This window comes from Zosterops lateralis, assembly GCF_965231275.1.
Source record: "Zosterops lateralis genome assembly, chromosome: 6".
In the NCBI taxonomy this organism is placed as follows: domain Eukaryota; kingdom Metazoa; phylum Chordata; class Aves; order Passeriformes; family Zosteropidae; genus Zosterops; species Zosterops lateralis.
In genome coordinates, this window is record NC_139761.1 from 20,287,942 (window position 1) to 20,309,524 (window position 21,583).

General features: G+C 34.4%; 1 protein-coding gene across 3 annotated transcripts in view; it reads left to right on the plus strand.

Annotated features, from left to right (window-relative positions):
- Positions 1–20,861, plus strand: part of CEP128 (centrosomal protein 128) — a 92,062-nt gene extending 71,201 nt beyond the window's left edge. For all 3 annotated transcript variants that reach the window (XM_083863238.1, XM_083863237.1, XM_083863239.1), the window contains 4 exons: positions 7,508–7,585; positions 9,344–9,457; positions 13,099–13,207; positions 17,291–20,861. In XM_083863238.1, the coding sequence (XP_083719364.1) occupies positions 7,508–7,585; positions 9,344–9,457; positions 13,099–13,207; positions 17,291–17,397 (408 nt within the window). In that variant the 3' untranslated portion in view covers positions 17,398–20,861. The remainder of the gene's footprint in view (positions 1–7,507; positions 7,586–9,343; positions 9,458–13,098; positions 13,208–17,290) is intronic.
- Positions 20,862–21,583: the final 722 nt, after the last annotated feature.

Below are 21,583 nucleotides of genomic sequence, written 5' to 3' on the forward strand. Positions count from 1 at the left end.
GGATTTTAGTGCGTTTCTATAAACTGCATACTGTTTTTTGTGAGCATAAGCTGCAAGTCATGTTCCTCTGCCTTACTAGTACTAGTCTGACATAGAAGATTGCAAAATTTAATTTGAAATCAACCACATCCTGAAGTTATTCCAGTGAAAATATGCATTCTGTATCCTTTGATCAATAAAACAGCTTTTTGCTTTCAGTAGAGAACCCAGAAGTGAGGTTATCACTTTCTTAGAATACTTGGATCAGATTTTTCTGGACACAATTCAGCTTTTTGTTATTATGTCCATAAATCTAGGTTAACTCCAGTGATGCTGTAAGTATTCAGCAAAATTGTTATTTAATATGAATTTTCTGTTCACTATGAACATTTATGCATTTTGTTGTAATGCATTTTTATGTTCAAGAAAGTGAGGTTTTGAATAACAGTAAAATAAATTTCTGTCTGCATCCACTCAGCAATGTAAAAGCTATTAGATTATTCTCCTATAGTAGCAGGCTCAAATTTGCATCAGTTTTCTGGTTTATCATCCAATTTAAAAGAAGAATTGGAAGGATAACAATACCAAATGCATTTCACAGACAAATTATGTGTCTGCCTGACACTATCCATTTTTGTCCTTGTTCTCCCTCTCTGTCTCTCTGTGTGCCTTCCATCAATAAGTAAGTCTTGCTATTAGCTCTTGAGATTATTTAATGATTTTCATACTTTACTTGTATGAATGTTGCGCAAATACTGAATCAAAGGGTTAATATTTTCTTTTCCTCTTGCTTTGATTCTGTGGTGTCCTGCTAAAACTACCATTACATCAAAGACTTTCTGGTCCTCCCAGAACACAGCCATTCTTTGATCTTATAAAAATGACCAGGAGCAGTTTGAGATCCTCTGTCCTGCCTGCCTCGCCCTTTCCTTTCCTTTCATCAGCGAGCCAGTGTGTCACTTCCCTTCCTTGGGCTTCCCAGAGTCTTTCCTCTGCTCATTACTACCAAGTAACTTCTGCTTTCTGAGGGTGCTGGCAGCCCACTATTTGTTTTCTCCTAATGTTCAGCTTTTTCTTCCTTTCTTCCTTGATGTTGTCTTCTCACTCTATGTATTCATTGCTCTTGTTTAATACCCCGTTACTCATCCATCCTCTGCCCCCACTACACTCGTTCTTTCAGTTTTTTTCTAATACAATCACCTCTACTTTTCTAGCCCTCAGAATGAAAAGGCATTTCCTGTGTTTAGATGGAACCTCCTGTGTTTCAGTTTGTGCCCACTGCTTGTCACTGGGCAACCCTGAAAAGAGCCTGGCTCCCTCTTCTTTATACCTTCTCTTCAGGTACTTGTGCATCTTGAGGAGACCTCCCAGAGCCGCCTTTTCTCCACATTAAACAATCCCAGCTTTCTCAGCTTGTCTTCACTGGAGAGATGCTCCAGTCTCTTAAAAAATTTGTTGTCCTTTGCTGGACTGGTTCCTGTATATCCCTTTTGTACAGGAGAGCCCTGAACTGGACCCAGCACTCCAAATGTGGGCTGCCTAGAGGAGAGGGATCACCTCACTTGACATGCTGGCAGTGCTCCTAGTGGAACCCCTACATGCTCTATCTACATTCCTTTCAAAATTATGAAAATATGTTCCACATGTTACAAATATTGAACATTTTTGCCAAGGTTTAATAAACCAAAATCCTTCAGTTTTTAATTGGAGAAAGCAAAAATCTCAGAAAAAATCCTTACTGCAAAATACTTAAGTTATCTAAAATTAGTTATTTCAGTTGAACTAGGAGTAGTAATATACGGTGTTCTCATTTTTTTTAACATGGTAGATATATCCATATAAATGTAATTTTAAAGAGAGATCTTATGACTTCCATCCACAGGATTCTCATGAGAAATCAGAGAATCATAGAATCACTGAGGTTGGAAAAGACCTCTGAAACCATAATGTCCAACCTTTGACTAAACACCACCTTGTCAATTAAACTGTAGCACCAAGTGCCACGTCCAGTTGTTTCTTGAATACTTCCTGGGATGGTGATTCCACCTCCTCCCTGGACAGCCCATTCCAATGCCCTTTCAGTGAAGAAATTCTTCCTAATGTCCATCTTGAACCTTCTCTGGAGCAGCTTGAGACCATTTCTTCTTGTCCTGTCACTTGCCTGGGAAAAGACACCGACCCCCACCTGGCTGCAGCCTCCTTTCAGTCAGTTGTAGAGAGTGATAAGGTCGCCCCTGAGCCTCCTTTTTCTCCGTGATAAACAACCCCTGCTCCCTCAGCTGCTTCTTATATGAATTATGTTGGCCTTTCATCTGTGGAATATGTATCTGACTTCTTCCACAGAACTTGATAAGGTACAGATACGTGCTTTCTTTATTTTTCTTGGTTTGGTTTATATATCACAAAATAAGTTAATTTTTGTTTGACAGCAGAGTAGGTGTTTCTGATGTGCTTCTAGGACTTTCATTTTAGATTTAAATGCTTTATATTTGATCTAGTTATAACCGTAGGAGCACAGGATCAGTTACACCTGTTGATGCCACCACAGATATCTTTTTTTCTGTCATTATTGTTCAGCTTTTTATTAAAATAGGGAAATCCATAAGGAAAACTCCTAATTATTTTCCTACTCTGACACTGATTTGCTGTGAATCCTTGTTTAAATCACTTCTCTTTGTATTTTAATTTTTCTTGCCTGAAAAACTGAATGCTATTTCTTCTTTCCCATGAAGGCTGTGTTAATTGAATTTTTTGCAATCCTTTCTGGAAGGTTTGATGAAATACTGTTAGTATACAAAACCTTAACGTAAATTACATGTAAAGACTTTTAGACTGCAATGCTTCATAATGTTAAAGATGAGCAACAAGGAAGACTTTACACCTTTTGAGAATGTATTCCCACTAACACTGCATTACTTTACACACTCTACTTCTTGTGTTATAATTCCTGGAAATTAAAAGAAATATATCTGGATGTCTCTGATCAAAATCTTAGTAAATGATATAGATTCTCAAAAACTAGTCCTATGGACCCCCAGAGTACTTGGGGCACTGACTGATGATTCACAGAAAGCTGGCTTGCCAAAAGGCAAGTTTCCTCCATGTTTCCAGCTGCTGGTATGCATCAAACAACTGCAAATTCGTAAAATACTTTCCTAATATTTTCCCATGTAAACAATTCCCCTAGTTACCACAGGGATGTCATGTGCTCATGAATGAGAGAAAAGACAGTCCATGTCATTGCAAACAGGAAAGAGAGCATCCATGAGGTTCCTTTAATTAAAATGTGGTCCACCCCATGCAGAAACATCTGGAATGTAAATTAAATGTTCAAGTAATTTGACATTGGCAATGCTTTGTTAGCAAAGGTCATTTGTTTTTCATTAGTGCATTTTTTGGTTAAAAAATTCTTACGTGTTAAAACTCTCATGAAACAATGTAATACAGAAAAAAAAGCCAATTGAGTGTTGAAGTTGCAATTTGATAAAATTACATGCATTGCCTACTTTTGTATAGATAATTTGACTTCTTGATGTGCTGAAATCATCAAAGCAGTGGTATAATTGGAGTCATGATATACATGGAATATAAAAATACAAAATACATTTTTTTGTTTTCTCTGAAAATTCCCTCTCTACATATGACGTACTATTCACAGAATGTCCCAGCTATCATGGAGTTTTCCTGGCATATAAGTCAGCAGAGCACCTCAGGACACTTGAGCAGTTTTCTTAAAAGAAAAGCATATGATTTATCAGTGGAGAGCCAGAGATTGAAGATGATAGTGCATAGTTTTACAGATCTGAAAGGATACTCTTAAACATGCTACGTGCATCCTATTCTTGCTATTTAGATATTATATACACTAAGGTAATTTAAAAATAAGTAATTTTAGGTCACCTCTAACATTGTATCTTTCTTTTGAATTGTAACTACCTGCTGATATGCATTGCAGCCAGTTAAAATGATGTTGCATTTAATCTTTTTATGGTTATTCTTTGGGGATTAGCTAACTGGTAGTTAAATCAACTCTCATAAAAAAAATAAATCTGTGCAATACAGATAGCCATTTGTTTTTACCTAGCTCAGAAAAGAAAGGAGTACTGTACTTGAAAGTCAATGAAGTTTGGTTTCTGGTTTATGTTTATGTGTTTTCAATATATCGACTATAAAGGCAAACTTCAGGAGTAGTATATACAAACCTGCTTTGATTTATTTGCATTTAGCATTGCAGCTTTGAGACTAAAAATAAAATGTGTCTGATTTTGATTTAGATCTTCCCCTTGAGACAATGTGAAGCCATCTATTACCAAGAACACATCAGTATAGGAGGATTAACTGTTCACATGCAGTTTAAACATCAAAGTGTTTGTATGAAGTCATGGAAAACAAGTAATTTGTTTTGTCATTCTCTGTGAAAACATAGAATGCCCCTTTTAAAAGTAAATAGTCTATTTTAAAAGCAGAAAGATTAGTAGTATTCAGTCTATCAAAGAGAACTGATGTTAAGTAAAATGCCATTAATACTGCCTCAGCCAGTACAATGGGTGCTTTTTCCTCTTATCGGTACCATCGGTGCACTGGGTCAGTACTTGCTGTTGCTTGTTATACATAAGCAGACAGATGTGATTGCTGTTTAGGATTATTTGTATGCATTATGGCATACAGCTTTCTGATTTCTGGGAAAAAAATTAACAGTACTTAATTGCCCTCTATGTCAGGTGCTTCTAACATCCTTTTTCACATTTTATCTGTGTGGCTAAATCTATCTTTTTAATAGAATAGAGTGTAGTTATTAATGATACAAGTATGGCATTTGAGCCATCTTGAGGATGTTGCTGTGATTTTCATTAATTACCAGACCAGTTCCATGGGTCAACTAAAAGCTCTTTCATCATCTTTCCCTCACATTCTTCAATTTATTCTTTCATTACCACCTTCCTTATTGAACCTCCCCTAAAAACAAACTTGGCTTTTTTCTGTTTTATTTGCACATCACTACAATTCTTTTCATTTGTTTTACAAAAAAGACACACATTTCTGTCTCTGAAAATGTTAGTGTGTGAGTTATCCTATTCAAGTTCCTCAAACTGCTCAGAAGACTGTGGGAATTTTAGAATATAAAAAGAACCATTCTGGTGAAGACCAAAGGTCAACCTAGCCCAGCTATAGACATTGCAACAAAGGCCAAAGAAGAATGCTTAGGGAAGACTGTATGAACAGGACTGACATGTATTTTGTTTCCCGCTCTTCATTCTGATTCCAGGCATTCAAAGCTCAAAAGCTTCCAGGCTTAGATGTAGTTTCTGTGAATTTAGAACCATTCTATGGTCTTTCTCATTCATGAATTCGTCCAGTTTTCTGTTTAAAGCCATATAAAATTTTCTATCTTTATATGACTTCTTATTTTATCCAAATTGGTCATTAGTCCCCTCAGGCCTCTCTCTTCCTGGCTGAAGAGTCCTTTTCTTTAGAGTATTGTGTTTATCATTTCTCACTTGGAAACAACACTCCATAGCTTTGAAAATTCTCGTTCAACTTCTCTGACCTTTAAAGATCCACATCTGCACTCAGCAGTAAAGATGCAATTGGATAAATGATCTGGGACAGTTATGTTCTCTGGCTTTTTTATCCTTTCCTGATTATACTGAGTATTGATTTTGCTTTTCTGTTTGATACTGAGCACTGTCTTAGCAGATTCTTGGTAATATGTATCGCTGCCCCATGATCTTCCTGAGCAGCAATGGTTACCTTAGAGCTCATCATTTTGAATGTGAAGTTAGATTTAAACTTTAGGAGTTTAAAACACCTTTCAGAAATCTAAGTAGCCTATACCATTCTTTATCCACGTGATCCTCAACAAAACCAAAAAACCAAGGACTGAATAGGCATCTAACCCAAAGGCTGGTCTCTTCTGCTTTTCTGCTTTCAGGATTGTATTTAATAATGTAACTAATAAGGACTAGCAGAGAAACAGATAATTTTTTTTTCTGCTACAAAACGTGCATGAAATAGAGGGGATACGTTTAGGAGACACTTTGGAAGAACAGATGATTAACATCTTCCTTAAATCCATTTACAGACAGTGTTGACATGAGGTCTTGGCATTGAAATTAGAGAAGGAATTGAAAAATGGGATGGCTTAAGGCATAAGCTAACACCTAGGGCCTGAGTTCCTTTTTTGATGAGAACAGATCACAGGTCATCTGTATTAGAACAGGGTAGGTAAATAGATAGAGAAATATATCTATATGCATAATATTTTTTGCATACATATGATTGCAGAAACAGAAGAACAAGTCTCATATCCTCTACCTAATTTCGTTTATTGGTACTGAATATTGACTACAAGTTCAGTCTAAGTTAGCTGCACATGAATCCCATTGTTTATGAAATTTGACCTTTGTTTGTTATTGCTTAAAACCTTAAAACCAGAATGTCTGGAACTAACAAGGCAGACATAATTGCTTTTAAACAGATGGTGTGTCTTCATTTAGGTTACCTTGTTCATTTCTGATTTTCCACTCCTCACTCCTAGTCTCCAGCTTTTTGAAGTTGATGCCCTTTGTGCAGAGAGGTTCCCATTGATTTTTCTTCTCCTGTTGTGACTGAAACTTTTAGTCTCTTCAAGTCTTAAGTCTGGGATCTAAATGGAATGTTTTTCATGGTGATCAGGTTGACATTTTCCAGAACTAGTAACAGAGCTTTTGTAGTTAAGGGCAAGTTAACTTGGTTTGCACAGGCTTTACAATGTAATATTTAATTTCAGAATTGATGGATTTTATTTGTTTTAAGAGTTTGCTTTAAAGTACCAAGGCAGTAATATGGTTAATTAAGCCCATTATTGGTAGATTGAATACCAGACTAGCAGAACTTTATCAAAGAAGCGTGATTTTTAGAATTGTGGAGGAAATACTAACTGTTGTTAAGAAAGTACAAACAGTTCTGGTTTTACTTGCTCTTCAGCAAATAATAGAAGGGCAGTCTTTGTGAAGCTGCAGAGGCATCTGGCCTGTGGGACATGAATGTTCTTTGTGCGTGATCAACCAGCTTCATCTGCACACAAAACCAAAACCATTTTATTTATTTTCTTCAGTTCTTTGCAGTTTGCAATAGACTCCATTTTTTTGCCTGATGGGTGTGAATGTGAAATCTTATTGTTGAGTCCAGCCTCAACACTCCCTAGAGTGGTAATTCATTCTTCAGTAGCACGTACCATATGACTAATCTGAAAATAGGAAATTTGATTGTTCTAAATTTAGCTAAGTGCTCACTGCATATATTTTTATTAAAAAAAAAAAATCATAGAATCACAGAATCTCCCATCAGCAGGCCTGGCTGGCTGGAGCCTCTGACATGGCTGCTTCAGTGAGTCCCACAGCTACATGTGATTGAGCTTTAGGGCAAGTGAACACCCTGGCTGAGGAAGCTTGAACTAGTAGGTTCATAAGACTGGGGTTTTTAATGTGTGAGATGGCTGAAAGAATGGGTTAGTTTTTAATGTTTTAACTTGTGTTCTATTCTTTAGAGTACCCGTGTAGCTTTAAACCACCTGGAATCTGTGCCTGAGAAACTGAGCCTGTTAGAAGATTGCAAAGATACTGCAGTGAGAAAGATTTTATTTGACTCTCTCAGTACTTCTAAAAGATTTTGGTTAATTAATATTCTCTATGAATGTACAGATAAGTTGTTCAATAAGATATTTATGGTTGCATATTTACATATTATATAGACAGAAATATACTGAAATTTATTTTCATGTTTATATGGAAATTATAAATTTAGTTCTAATTATTAACACTGTTCCATAATGTAAGCAAACATAGGTCATGTGTTAATTACTGTTTCAGAATATTATTAGTTGGTAAATTCTGATATTACATGTTAAAAAATGGAAGTTTTATAATTAAATAAATTATGCCAGTTGTTTCAATATTTAACTTAATGAATGAAGATAGATGATCTTCAAACTTTTTGTTTTGTTTTTGACATAATGACGATACTTGTCACTTATTTTCTCAGCACCACTATCCAATCAAGATGTGTTTGGACACAGTAGGACATATTGACAGTACCGGTGACATACTATCAAGAGTGATAAGGCTCAGATTACCTTTTCCGTGGCTAAATGGCTAAACCCCTGTACCATAGTTACTTTCCATTTATGAAATGGGTGGTTTAATAAAAAAGAATTTGTAACTTCCTTGCACAATATAAATTCTAAATCAGTATTAAACCACAGATCAACACATACATAATGATTTGTATTTTATTTGATATGTAACATTTCTTAATCTGTGGTTTTCATAAATATTTCACAATGTACTTGTTTGGAGCAATGTTTATTTTTTGTTCCTGCGTGAGGTCATCAGTTAATAATTCTACACCATTTTATTGCTGTCATCATCAACAGATTTGGTCATGCAAGTACTGGTTAAAATGTTTGAGTTTTTTATGAACAATACTGTTGAGATGTATCGTTTTAATTTCACATTCCAGATGAGCTTTTTTGCTCTGACAGAGGTTTGTGTTTACCTTCTGTTTCTACTAAAAGAAAAATTTTGTTCTCAGCAGACATCTGCAATTATAATTTAGCCAAATAATTATAATTTATTTGTGAGATTGGAATGCAAGATCTTTGGTTTCAGTTGGGCTCTGCCCTTCTTCATCATTCTTAAAGATGATTTTCTGAAGATGAGTCCCTGTCAACACAGTGTTTTGTTTAAGAAATAATTTATTATTCAGGAGAGCTAAGCTTTATGCCTTAGCTTTGAGAAGGATGTCAGTTTGGAGCTTCATTATTGTTTCTACTTACAAATAACAGATTGGGGTTTTTTTGTACAATAGCTAGCAAGTTCTTCCTCAATGTTTTCATAGGAAGGGAGAAGGAAAGAGGAAGTAAGTTTTGATAAACCTCTCAGGTTGTCTAGGAGGTTGTTAATTCAAGTGAATCATTAGCTAGTTCAGTGAGAAGCATTATGTTTCCTTATTGAAAATACTGTTTTTTCCATTTCCTTAGAACTTTATTTTCTTCAAGTGCTTGTTTCTGTAGTGTTGTAATTAATTTTTCACCATCACGGAATTTTTATTAGAAGGTATGATATTGCTGAAGTTTGGAAAGGGTTACAAGAAGTCATTCACCAGTTAAAGATAAGGCCATTTCTATTTTAATCTACATGCATTTTAACATTATTTTTCTGTACAGAACATTGTGCTTTTGTATGGCCCCTGTAGTTCAGTCTCTGAAAGTTAATTGGTTCTTGCTGTGGTGAAAATCCTTGATGATACCTGTGTTTACAGAAGTCAGAATTTCTAGCTACTTTTCATGTTATGAAATCATCTAAATCTTTAAATGCATTTCTAGGAGTCCCATTGCCGAAGGGAGATGATTGAGGAGAGGTATTTGAAGTATAAAGACATAGTGAGTTCTTTGCAGCAACAGCTGGAAGATTCGAAACAAAGAGTCAGGCAAGTCAAGGTACGTGTGTGTACTCCACTTTTGTGTCCCAATTACTTTCAATCAGCAATATAACCTTACCTTCTTAACTCCTAGTACAAACACAGACAGAAATCATGCATGAATGTCTCTGTTTCAGATAGCTGCCATGGCTATCTGCATGGCAGATATATTGACATGGCAGGAAATTTGATCAGTTAAGGATTGCCTTCATTGTAAGTGCCATGGATACTTTCCAAAAATCTTTCAACTTTCACAGAAAGGTATCCTACTGTGTCTTACTACTCTGGGGTGTTTACCTGCTTTGTCAAATTGCTGTCTAGAGCAATTTTTAATTGTTTTGTTCAATATTCTTTTGTCCTTTCAAGTAAAAGATATCGAAACCTGTTTCCTCTATAAAAAGGTCACACATTTTTCAGTAATTTTTTAGTAGTAGATATTTGCATTCTTTGCAAATGATTCTGTATGATGTCTCTTTCATACATAAATGAAATCCAGGCAAACAGAAGGGAAGTGATTTGCTAAAGGTCAATCACTGGACTTATAGCAGTGCTAAGCATGAATAACTAACTCCCTACAATACAAATCCAGTGCTCTTCTTTAGAAACTTTGCCTGTAATGAGTTCAACTTTCCAATTATTAACATGCTTTCTTTTCCTTATTAGCTTGTTCATTGTCGTATCACTGTCATTGTGATAGCAGCTTACTTCAGCAGAACTACAATTTCTAATGGAAGTGATTAAGATAAGTTATCAGACCTGAAGAATCATACTAGTATTTCTGCTGCATATCTCAATCAAATCAGTTTCTTTGGCAATGAATCATACCTGTGTCTCTAAGCAATTGAGCTCAAATCAAAGATCACACACTATCAAAAACTTGTTTGTGTTCCCCAACTTATCTGTAACTGTCTTCCTTCTTTAAAAATGTGGATGTACTTACAGTATGTCTTTTAAAAAGTGGAAAAGGTAAAATAAATACAGGATATTTTAGCTTAGTCAGTTGCTATTGTAAGATATATTGGTATGCATATACCAATATATATGGTATTAAGTTACTTGAAAAAGCCATCTTGATCTTCTGTAAGAAAAAATTGAAAGGAGGAAACAGGTGCAATCAGTCTTTTGCTGATGATGATAATATTCAGTCTCTTGAATTTCTCTTCCCTCCACACAAGCATTACTAAATCACTAGCTACTGAAATTTGGAAAACATTGAAAAGCTAAGTGGAATGCAATCAGCTGACAGTAGAACATAACATTGCACTAAGCTGACTGAACTTATTGAGCTTGTGTGATTTGAACTCAATAATCAGAATTCAGTACAAAGCTCATTCCAAAACAATTCTCTTTCTTTAGACAACCGAGAGCATTTAATGGCTTCCATTTAGTCAGGCCTAATTGGGTTTTTGCATGACATACAGTACACTTCGCTGTCACGGCTGTTGCAAATAGAACAGAATGTTCAAAAGCAAGTAACAGACGGGTGCTAATCTGATTTCAGTGATCAGGCTAGCTTAGACTAAAAAAAAAAACCTTTTTAATGCTTGCCTTTCTTACCCGCCTTTGAAACTAACTCAAATGCCTTTTTAATTTTATTTTTCTTTTTTATTTCACTGTTGGTCAGTTGGGAGTCTCTAAAATTGATTGCTGGAAGAGTGTAAGTTTGAGGACATCAGAGTTGATTCTTTCTGATATTTTTGGTTCATGCTGTGTACATAGTGCCCCTGCTATACAAAGTAGACAGATATTGGATAGGTGATAAAAAAATCCATGTTTCCTATAAAATTTTTACATTGATCATTTTATGTGAAATTACTTCTGAAATTAATCTTTCTCCTCTGTTATGTTTTTCTTTCTAGCCTTTCTTATAATACACTTGTTTCAGCTTGCTTGCCAACATTGATCTCACACAGGCATTATCTAATCTTGTGTCTCAGCTTTTTTTCATTTTAAGGAGGAAAAATTAAACCAAAGTTGAATGTTCCTCTAAAAGCAGTTTTTTTTCTTTCTTTCTTTCTTATGATTTCTTTTGCCACGAGTCAGTCTTCTCACTCTTTTGTAGTTTCATCAGATGGCTTTAAAATGCCTGTTGCTTAGAAGCTCAGAAAAATCATAATTTCTATTTGTATGTGTTAAAATCGAAGATTTCCAGTAATAAAGGTAGGCCATAGGCTGGCAGAATACCATCAGGCACAACAGTCTTGATTTTACAACTAAGAAAGGGACAAATAATAGTTGATAAAGATGAAACTAGGGGAAAACCCCCATAAATATAAGGTATTAAAAGAAAATAGCAACAGAAGCAAAATCAAAACAGAAAACTAGACATAAATATTTTGATGTAGGAAAGAAATATTTTAGGAATGCTTCCCTGCCACGGACAATTGACCATCTACTCAAACACAACATACAGAGGTAATTGTCAATGAAGCACATGACAAAAGGCACATTTTATGCATTAATATTTCTGTAAAGAGAAAGCCATTTTGTATTGCAGATACTGGTAGAAGCACCTTTCTTGTTTAAAAGCTCTTCTTTTAAAGCATTTCTGGAAGCAGAATGGAAAGACAAAAACTTTTTTTATTCTTTAAAAATTGTTATTGTGCTATGAACATGTTGGGTATTAAGTCTCTCATCAGCACATAAGGGGATTAATATGTATAATTCCCATTAGTCTTAACAGGAGTAAATCCTTCTTCAATGATGGAACAAAAGCTCATTGTATCTCTACGTTAATGTAGAATTTTATTTTTTTTCTGTTTACTTTTCAAATCTTAGTATCAGCTTGAATGATAAATTACAAGATGTTTTAAAAAAATCCCCTGAGGCTGTTTATGATAAAAATTAAGCAGTAAAATTGTGTGTTTTATGAACTGATGCATTTATTCATTACCTCTTCTCATTTCAAGAAACTGAGTAATTTGGATACCAAGCCAAGCTTCTTGTCTTATTTTGGATGGTGTTGTAATTGGGGACTACTTGCTGCAGAGCTAATAGAGATTTTTCAGGATTTTTGTTTAAATGACCTTTTAAAATTTATCTTCTCTTTTTTACCTTATAGACCAAAGGACTTTCTTGACCAGGAAGCTATGCTGTATGGGTTTAGCCATAAATAGTAAAATTGTATTTCAGGCTTTATTTAATGGTTTAACAAAAAAGTTCAAAAGCACCTTTAGGTATTTTGATATGAGAAATCAATGAACTTTAAGTTTCCTCAGTGGCAGAGAAAATAGATTTATATTTATTACTACCTGTGGAACTTCAGTGGATTAATATGAACCATTCATTGATGAGAAAGTCATCATTCACTGATGTCTGCCCTGCTGATATGGTATGTCCTGAACTGTGTACGTGATGTGAACAGGAAAGAGCATTTTTAAATCTTGCTGTAGTGACAAAGACTTGCAATGCTGCCAGCGCTTTTTTCAAGGCAAAGCAGATTTTGCAGATGTTTTATAGTGGTGAAATGGGGATAAAATTTGTAAGCAAATTAATTTGAACCTAACTGCAATACTGAGAATTCAGAGAATTCAAATTAGTCTTTTCCAGTGTGTGTGAAATCACAGCGTGTGCCTGTATGTGTGCTACTGTGTGCTTTTTGTTAAAGTTTTCAGCTGCTTGACAGTAACAGATAAAACTATTTTTATTTGGTTCCCATAGGATGTGAAAAGGAATGCTGAAATTTCTGATATAGAAGTGGCTGCTCACTCTTCTAGCTGGCGAACTCAAAACAGTTTTTTGCGCAGCTCAGTGCTTTCAAGTTCAGGTTGTAAGTATTATATCACAGAAAAAAAATCTACAGGTAACATATCTTTTTCTTCTAAAATCTTTTTTGTACTTGGAAGGTTGAGACATTACTTTTTAAAAAAGAAGTGCTAGAACTATCTTAAGTATTCTTCTGTGTTTTAGTTTTAGGTGCTGGATGTCTTTGCCTAGGAAGTACTTAATTACATCCCACTGATAGTTATTTGGATTTTTTTGACTGGGACATATGATATATTTTGTTTGTTACCCAAACCTATGCCAAAGAAAAGGGCTGCCCTTGAATTGTGAATCTCTGCATAACGAGTCATACTTGTGTAAGCTGTGTATCTTCTGAGGGACCAGAGAGATATCCTCAAACATGGATTCTTTCCAAGATCTTACATGTGCATCAGTTAGTCTTATGCATATGTAGCATTTTCACAGTGAAAGCTGAATTCACTAATTCTACTTCAACAGTGTTTTTAACTTTTTTTTATCTATCCCCTTGTGTGTATACAATTTGTGTTCACGTGAAGTCATGGGATCTCCCATACAGGTGGGAAATAAAGCATAGGACATATTAGATTTTGATTGGGCACGTAGGCACACCTTTGCATGAGTGTCAAAAATAGGTTTTTAAGGTTTTTTTTTTTTTTTTTTGAGCCTATCAATGCATGGGTATCAAAGTACTTCTCTTCAGAAGGGTATCACCTTCCATTTCTTTTCAATATAGCCAGTTTCTGTTCTGGGAACCTATTTAGAAAGTTGCATTCTGTGTGGTGGTAAGTCCTATTTCAGGCTTCATTGCATTGAAAGCATTGCATCTTAGAACGAGTGCTGTGGTACATTACTGCTCACCAGTAAGTCCTGAGCTGATCTGATGAGGTTAAAGGTAGTTGGTTTATCTTCCTTTCAGAATGTATGGGTTGGGGTTAGTATCTTTTTGCAGAGCATACTGAATAACAATAGTGGGAATAAAGCATAGGACCAAATATCTCTGTATCATCTGTACTTCAGCAACATTTTACCTTGACTCAGAGTTGGTTTTTCTGTTTTCCCAAACCTCATTCCTGTCAAAGTCTTGCAAATCAAAGTACAGCTGAGCTTGTTTTGGGTATAGAAAAGAAGAAACTAATGCCTCACATCATGTTCAGATAAAAAGCCCCCAGCAATCCCTTCCAATCTCAAGAATTCCATAAGTGATTCACTGCAAAAATTTACTGAAATATAAAAATACAGCAAAAATGTTCCTAAAATATTACAGTGTCTTTATACTACTGAACCCAAATTAAACAGCTAGGACTTTGTTGCTTTAGAACTTTTTAATAAATTTTAGGCATTTTTAAGAGAAATAGGATCCATGTGATCTGAATACCAATCTGATGAAACAGTTCTGCATATTTATTCTCTGATTCAACTGTTTTTTACCAGCACTCAGTACTAAATTCTCTGAAGATAAAGAAATAAGTGATTAACAAAAGACAGTGGTAATTCAATTCACTACTTAGTGCTTATGGCACTAAAATATGTGGATTACTACACAGACTTGTTTTGTGACTGATTGTCATTTTATGCTGAAACAGATTTCCACCAGTCAAATATGTATTTTGAAGTTGTTGGTATAGTTCTTGAGGACAATGAAAATTCTGCAGTGGTATTAGCATTAAGGAGATTTTTCAGTGAGTGGCAAATGAAAAGTCAGCTACTTCAGTCATGATAGTCACAAAAACATCATGAACTTTTAATTTCAGTAATGATATTAATTAATTATCATTTGAGACTTTGACAGTGAAGTATAATTTGACATCTTTGCTCCCAAACCTACTGTGGCTTTTAATAAATCTTCCTATACATGTCATCATCTATTTTCTGTGATTAATTGTCTCCTTCTTCAGAAACAGAAGGATGGAATGTTTTTTCTTTCATTTACATTTTGGAGCTTTTTGCAAGCCTTTGTGATTTATGTTTCCCCATTCCATTCATGAAGCCTTACAGACTATAAAGTCAATCACTAGTACTAGAAACTTCCTTCCCGATGTGGGTCTTCTATGACTTGTAGAGAGCACTTGGAAGGAGAGCAGACTCATTTGATATAATTTAACTTTTCTTTGGGAGAGGTCGTGGGATTTAAGTTTAAAATTGGTTAGAGAAAAAATTACAAATAGTATGAGAAAATAAAGAAGAGAACAACAATCTGTTTCCATATATGTATATTTACTAAAAACAACACAGCAAGCAGTTAAAAGGAAAGTAATTAACATCAACATTGTGTTTTGTTTCTGGTATAATTTCTGCAATTATAACAGCTTTTCCATTGCAAACATATTTTAAAATATGTTGAGGAAACGTGTTTTTATTTCTGTACCCATTTTCTTGGAAATGGAGACGTTTAAGTGAGAAAATAATTTATTCAAGGAAACATTCACTAGATGTGGTTTGCAGTCTATAGTATTATTAGACCAAAATGATTGGTCCAGTCACTACTAGTTGTTATCTAAAGAATAATCCTCAGAAACTGTTTTTATGGCCACTGTATTTTCCTTAAATGTTGAGTATTAAAGTCCCTAGAGTTACACATGCTTTGCATTAACTTTGTGAATTGAGTCCTCCCCTTCTCTTTGCACATTTTATCACTTTGAGGTTTTAATCTGGATGGTTTCCCAGAAACCATATGTCTTAGAGGCTTTCTATTGTTGTTGGGAATTTATGCTCCAGGGCTTCATAAGCCATGATAGACAACACTCTTGTGTCAACATGGTATGTAGTATGACTGATACCACAGCTGAATAAAACCAGGTTGTCCTGAATGTAGGTTTTATTGTGGTAACAATTAACTCTTGCCCTGTATTGCTGATGCCTGTCTTTATCCCTCTCTGTACACTTTTTCATAAATTTTTGAGACTATTTTTATTGACATTTATAAATAATGTAATGTACTTAAAAGTAAAAAGACATTGCAACATCACTATGCCGTGGACACCCTTCTAGAACAAATCCTAAGGCTGCTTAAGCATAAGAACTTGGAATGACTGAAAACTTGACATCCTTGCTTAGAAAAATGCAAATTGAATTAGTTAAGCAATGAACTTTGATTTTTCAGCTTGCTTTGAATACTGAATACTGTCAGGAGGTACCACTGACATAGCATACAGTAGCAGAGCTTTGGATCAATTCTGAAAACTTTATGCTGAGAACTTAAAACTCAGTGTTATACCAATGTCCCAAATGTAGTGATTTCATTCTTCTGAAAGTGAAAACATCTCACCCTTCCTAACCAAACTGTGAAGTCTTGCTCCTTATTGAATAACTTTTGGTTATGTACTGCTACAGTTTTACTGGATTGTTAAAAATTATGCTCTGGATATTCAGTAGGACCACTCTTCTTACATGCTTGTGCTATAGAGAACACCATTAGAAGGGTGTGCTGTATGAGCTGATAACCACTTTCCTTCCCTTAATTTCTACCTTCTGCTAAATGTTTAGATATTTGATTTCTTTTTCTTCAGCATGTTTTTATAAGACATTTTGTCAATTTATATGGCCTGGATTTTGATGCAATATAATATATTTAGAAATAAGCACTATACGTCTACCCTGCTGTGAAGGTGTATGAACAATATGACATTATGTGAGTGCCTGTTCAGTGTCACTTGGTGACTTAAGTTCATGCTGTTGGTAAAGTTATTCCTTCACAAATTTTTGAGAGGTTTGTCTTATTTTAACAAAAAAATCTGGAAAAATAAATGGAAAACATATCTTAGTGAAATAATCAATTTTTTAAAACATAGTCTACATTTCTTGTGTATAAGAAAGCTCTTGGCTATGCCTGTATTATAGAGTATTAAAATCTATTTCTCTAGAAAAATAAGTTAGTCTCTCAATTCATAGCCTTATGAATATTGAATATTTATTAACACCATATTACTTGCTGAATAAATTATAATATCATATAATGAAATACATGTTTTAAATAAAAAATAATGGTCAGTTAATTAGCCAAATCTGAGAATGATAGGTTTTAAAAGACCTCTAAGATCACTGAGTCTAACTGACTTAATGTGTGACTCTGAAGATGCTTAATCACCTTTTTTGTGTGACTTATTTCTAGCACTTATGAAAGAAATGGTTCCTTTGAATACAACTGCCACCAAGGAAGATTCTACTAATGTTGCTGTTAGTGAAATGAAGCTGCAAGCAGAAGGAGGAAAACGGTAGAATATTTTACAAAAACCACACCAGTTTTCTCTGTGGTAAATTTCACTCCACTTTTTTTTGGTTTTGAACAGTAGTAGTTCCATCTGCTGTAGGAGTGAGCACCCTTAATGATTCAGCAATTGCCAAACACTCAAAGAGCAACAAGAGTTGATGAACACTTGTGATAATGTAGGTGACTTGTACACCAAAGACTTTCTGGGATTTTGCTATTTGCTTGTATTTGTTTCTGCAGTCCTCCTAGACTAAATTTACTGTATTCCTGAAATACTGTGAAGTGAAATACCTGTGACATTGATTTTGCTATGAGCTTATTTACCCCTATACAGGAATTGTTCCAACACTTGGTTTTTATTATGTTTAATAACATTATTAATAATGAAAAAATATTCAGAAATTGCCTATTATTGAGACAGTCATTATAAAGTGTTGTACAGACACGTTTGTGATTTTGGGTCCCTCAGTTTGAAAACAATCATTTAAGGAAGAAGTGATGAAACAAAATTTTCTCAAAGCAAGTGAAAATTCACATCTTGGTTTCAGGTTCAGTATATATGTATTATAAGTTGTCTAGAATTATTCTTTTGGCCAGAACAGTTTTATCAGATGGCCTCAATTAGGCACTTTAAAGAATCTGAATCTCACCCATCTGTGTCCAGAGTGTTGAAAAGCACTTCTGTGTGGCTGTGAAAATTTTAAAAGCAGTGTTTAATGTTCATTTATTTATTCTGTTTTATTGTCTATTAGAGAAGATTTGTCGTATTGGTTGTAAAATACAATGGAAATGCAGTATTGGACATTTGTATTTGTTCAGATATCACTATTCTAAACAAATTGGACACAATTTTCCATTACAGTGGTCTCAAAGAGCAAATCACAGGAGAATTTTCTGTTGTCTAAAAGAAATGCATTTCCGATGGCTCTTATTTTATTCTTGTCTCAGCTACTTCTGACTGGATCCCTGCTATAGTGCCTAAAATGATTTGCCAAAGCTATCAGAGTACTGTAGCAACATTAACACCATTCAAACAATATTGTTTTTCAGACTTCTGTCATGTTTAGGAAGCCTCTTTCTTCTCTGAAGTACTGTCATCTTTTAGCACTGTAGGTATAATTCACAGGCTGTGATGTGCCATCTCAAATGAGGACTTTTTTAATACTCTGGTGAAGTGTTCTATAGTCCCAGTGGGTGCTCTAGACAGTGCACTTCCTTGACAGTCACCTTGTGTTCAACCTGTTTAAAACAGAACAACATCCTAAGAACATCAAAATCAGACACAGAAATGAGAAAAAGATTGAGTTTATTCTCCGTTCATTTTCCATGAACTTAAATTGCTTAATTTTTTTTTTTTTTTAATCTGATTTGGTTAAAAAGTTTTCTTTACCTTTTGTTGTATATTATGCTGTGCATGGTTGTGCTGGCATTGGCTTTTTGCAGACTTTTGGCACATCTGCTCATTCAGAGGGTCAAGAAAACAAAACAGGCACATCCATCTGTTCTGGTCTCAAAGACCATGACAGGGAGAAGAAAAAAATCAACAAATAAACTTCTGCTCTCTACAAAGAGTGTGGATGTCATGAAACAGGGTTTAGCTCAAGCCACAGCTACTATAAACTAAACTTACTTTAGGTGGATCCAACATTTGTAATTTTTTTAAATTATTATTATTATTAGATCAGAGCAGAGGTGGAAATATGCCATTTAAAATATTGTTAACTGGTTTGGTCTGCTGAAACTTAAAAAATTGTAAAATGAAATATCACCAGCTTGCAGACTTTATGATACCTTACAAATTGTGGCCAAAACATAGAAAAGCCACTTTAAAATATATTATGAAGCAGTAAATCATGCTGTCATAATACCTTATATGGTAACAAGGTCTGGTGCATGGATTGCTGATGGATAAATGTATACCCTAACCGTTTTAATAAGTTTAAATGGTTTTTTGACATCAAAGTGCCTGTAGGTAAATAAACAGGGCTTTAAGAGTCTTCGCTGAGAAGCTATACCAGAAATACAATATCCTCTCTTTTCCCTAATGAATTTGTAAAAATCTTACCATTTTATGTATTTATACATTTTTTTCCTGACTTGTGACTTAGAAATCTGAAGTATGTGTTCTTAAAATGGGAGCACTACTGCTTTATATTGTTAGAAAACTAAGGATAAGCGGTCTGCTCTCCCTCACTATTACATCAAGTATTGAATCGACTTTTGCACTATACAGGACAGAAATTACTACTGGGTGAATAATTTTGGCTTTAAAACTTTAAGTATGTTCAGTGCTTAGTATATTTGCCTTTGCCCATGTGACTGGGTTTTCATCAGTTTTATATCCTTTTATAAAATTTTCTAAAGGACCTGGAAGAACAGGAGAGGTCAAACCACAAACACAGAAAAAAAAGAAAAAATAAAAGATTTTACTGAGTAGACTTATGGACTCCAAAACCAGGAAATTCTTTCTTAAATTTGCCCTCTTGGCATGGCAGTCTAGATAGCATGTAATATTTGTCTCTCTTCCACCTTTGATAGAGGTTCATATTACAATGTGAATTTTGTTTCCTTTTTACTGAAGGCTGAAGTTCCGTTCATGACATTATGTGCAACTGTCCCTTTGCGGTTTAAATAATACTTTTTCCATATTGGTCTGAAATAATACTCTTCTGCACAGCTTCAGTTTTTAAAGTAGAAAAGCAGATAATTTTTAAATAAAACTTTTGTGTATTTCACATCTTAAAAATTGATGTCCCTTCTGGTAGCCAGATTTTTTTATACTTTAACCCTTTAGTGACCTGTTACTCAATTCTTGCCCAAAGTAATGGTTTTCAGTAATCAGAAATATGGTATCACACACACACAAAAATGATGGTTTAAATCTTTGTTCTGTATAGCATTTAGTAAATCAGGCAGTTTTTAATGTATGTACTAAGTACATACAGATTTATAAACTAGTATCAGGCATTCTTTTTTTTTAATGCTGTACTGAAATACAGTGCTTCAATATTGTGCTTTCAAGAATGCATTGGCCCTCTATTGAGCATCAAGTAGTTGTCACATGAATAAGCTATAAATATTATGCCCTTCAGTTCCTAATGTTTTACAGCAGACTTGAGAGTACTTAATTACTTTTGAGATTATATTTACTAAATAGACAAAATAATTTATTTTTATTGTATAATTATGTCATCCTAAGAAGAAATGTCAAAATAAAATTTTACAGTGGAAAACAAAGCAATTTTCTTACATTTACTTCTCAAATTTTTGATGGAAGCCAGTCTTCAGTGATGGTGAAAGTACTTGTATATTCAAAGCTCAGCCACGTTTTTACTATTACAGCAAAGTAAATAAAGAAAATATATGAAAGACCCATGCAACAAAGAAACTACTATTCTAAAATTCATTTCTGAGCTAAGGATTCTACATATCAGTTAGTCTCTGGCTTGCAAGGTATAGTCTCTGCACTAGGTAGCACTGAATGGTTTTTCATGAATGAAAATGCCAATATTACTCTGAAAGGAAATTATTAGGTATTTTTGTAAGACTGCTATAACTTCTATGGCTAAAAATGAGAAGTCTGCAACCTGGATGTGTTTTCGTATCTATAAGATGCAGAAAATTTTTTTTCATAAATTTTTGTGGTGCTGCTTGTTACAGTGGAATTTTACAGTACCACTGTTAAACTCCTTGTGTCTGCAGTGTGCTAGTAACAAATTTATCTTTCTCTAAGCCCTTGTCACCCTGCAGAAATAATTGATATCGAAGCCAATGTGAGCTGCAGGTCAATATTTGATGATACAACCTTGTCAAAAATGCAGGAGGACATCAGGTAAAGTCCTGTGATTTTGATGTAATTGGAGAATTTAGAAGCAGGTTTGAGGAAAACTAGTAGTAGAAGGCATGGAAAGCAATTCATTATTAAATTAAAATTACAGAACACTTTTATTCTTGATGCCTTAGCTTAAAAACTGCCTTATAGCTAGTATTTATAGCTGAATAAAGATGATCCCTAAATAAAATTTGATCTTCAATATTTTATTTTTTTTATGCTTAAGCACTTTCTAGTCTAGCACAACTCAACTCTTTACTGTAAGCATGTCTAGACTGCTGTGAATATGAACTTATCTCCTTTTCTGTGTAAATAACTAAATTAGATTTCAAATCTGAAGAATATTTTAATGCTCTGTACAA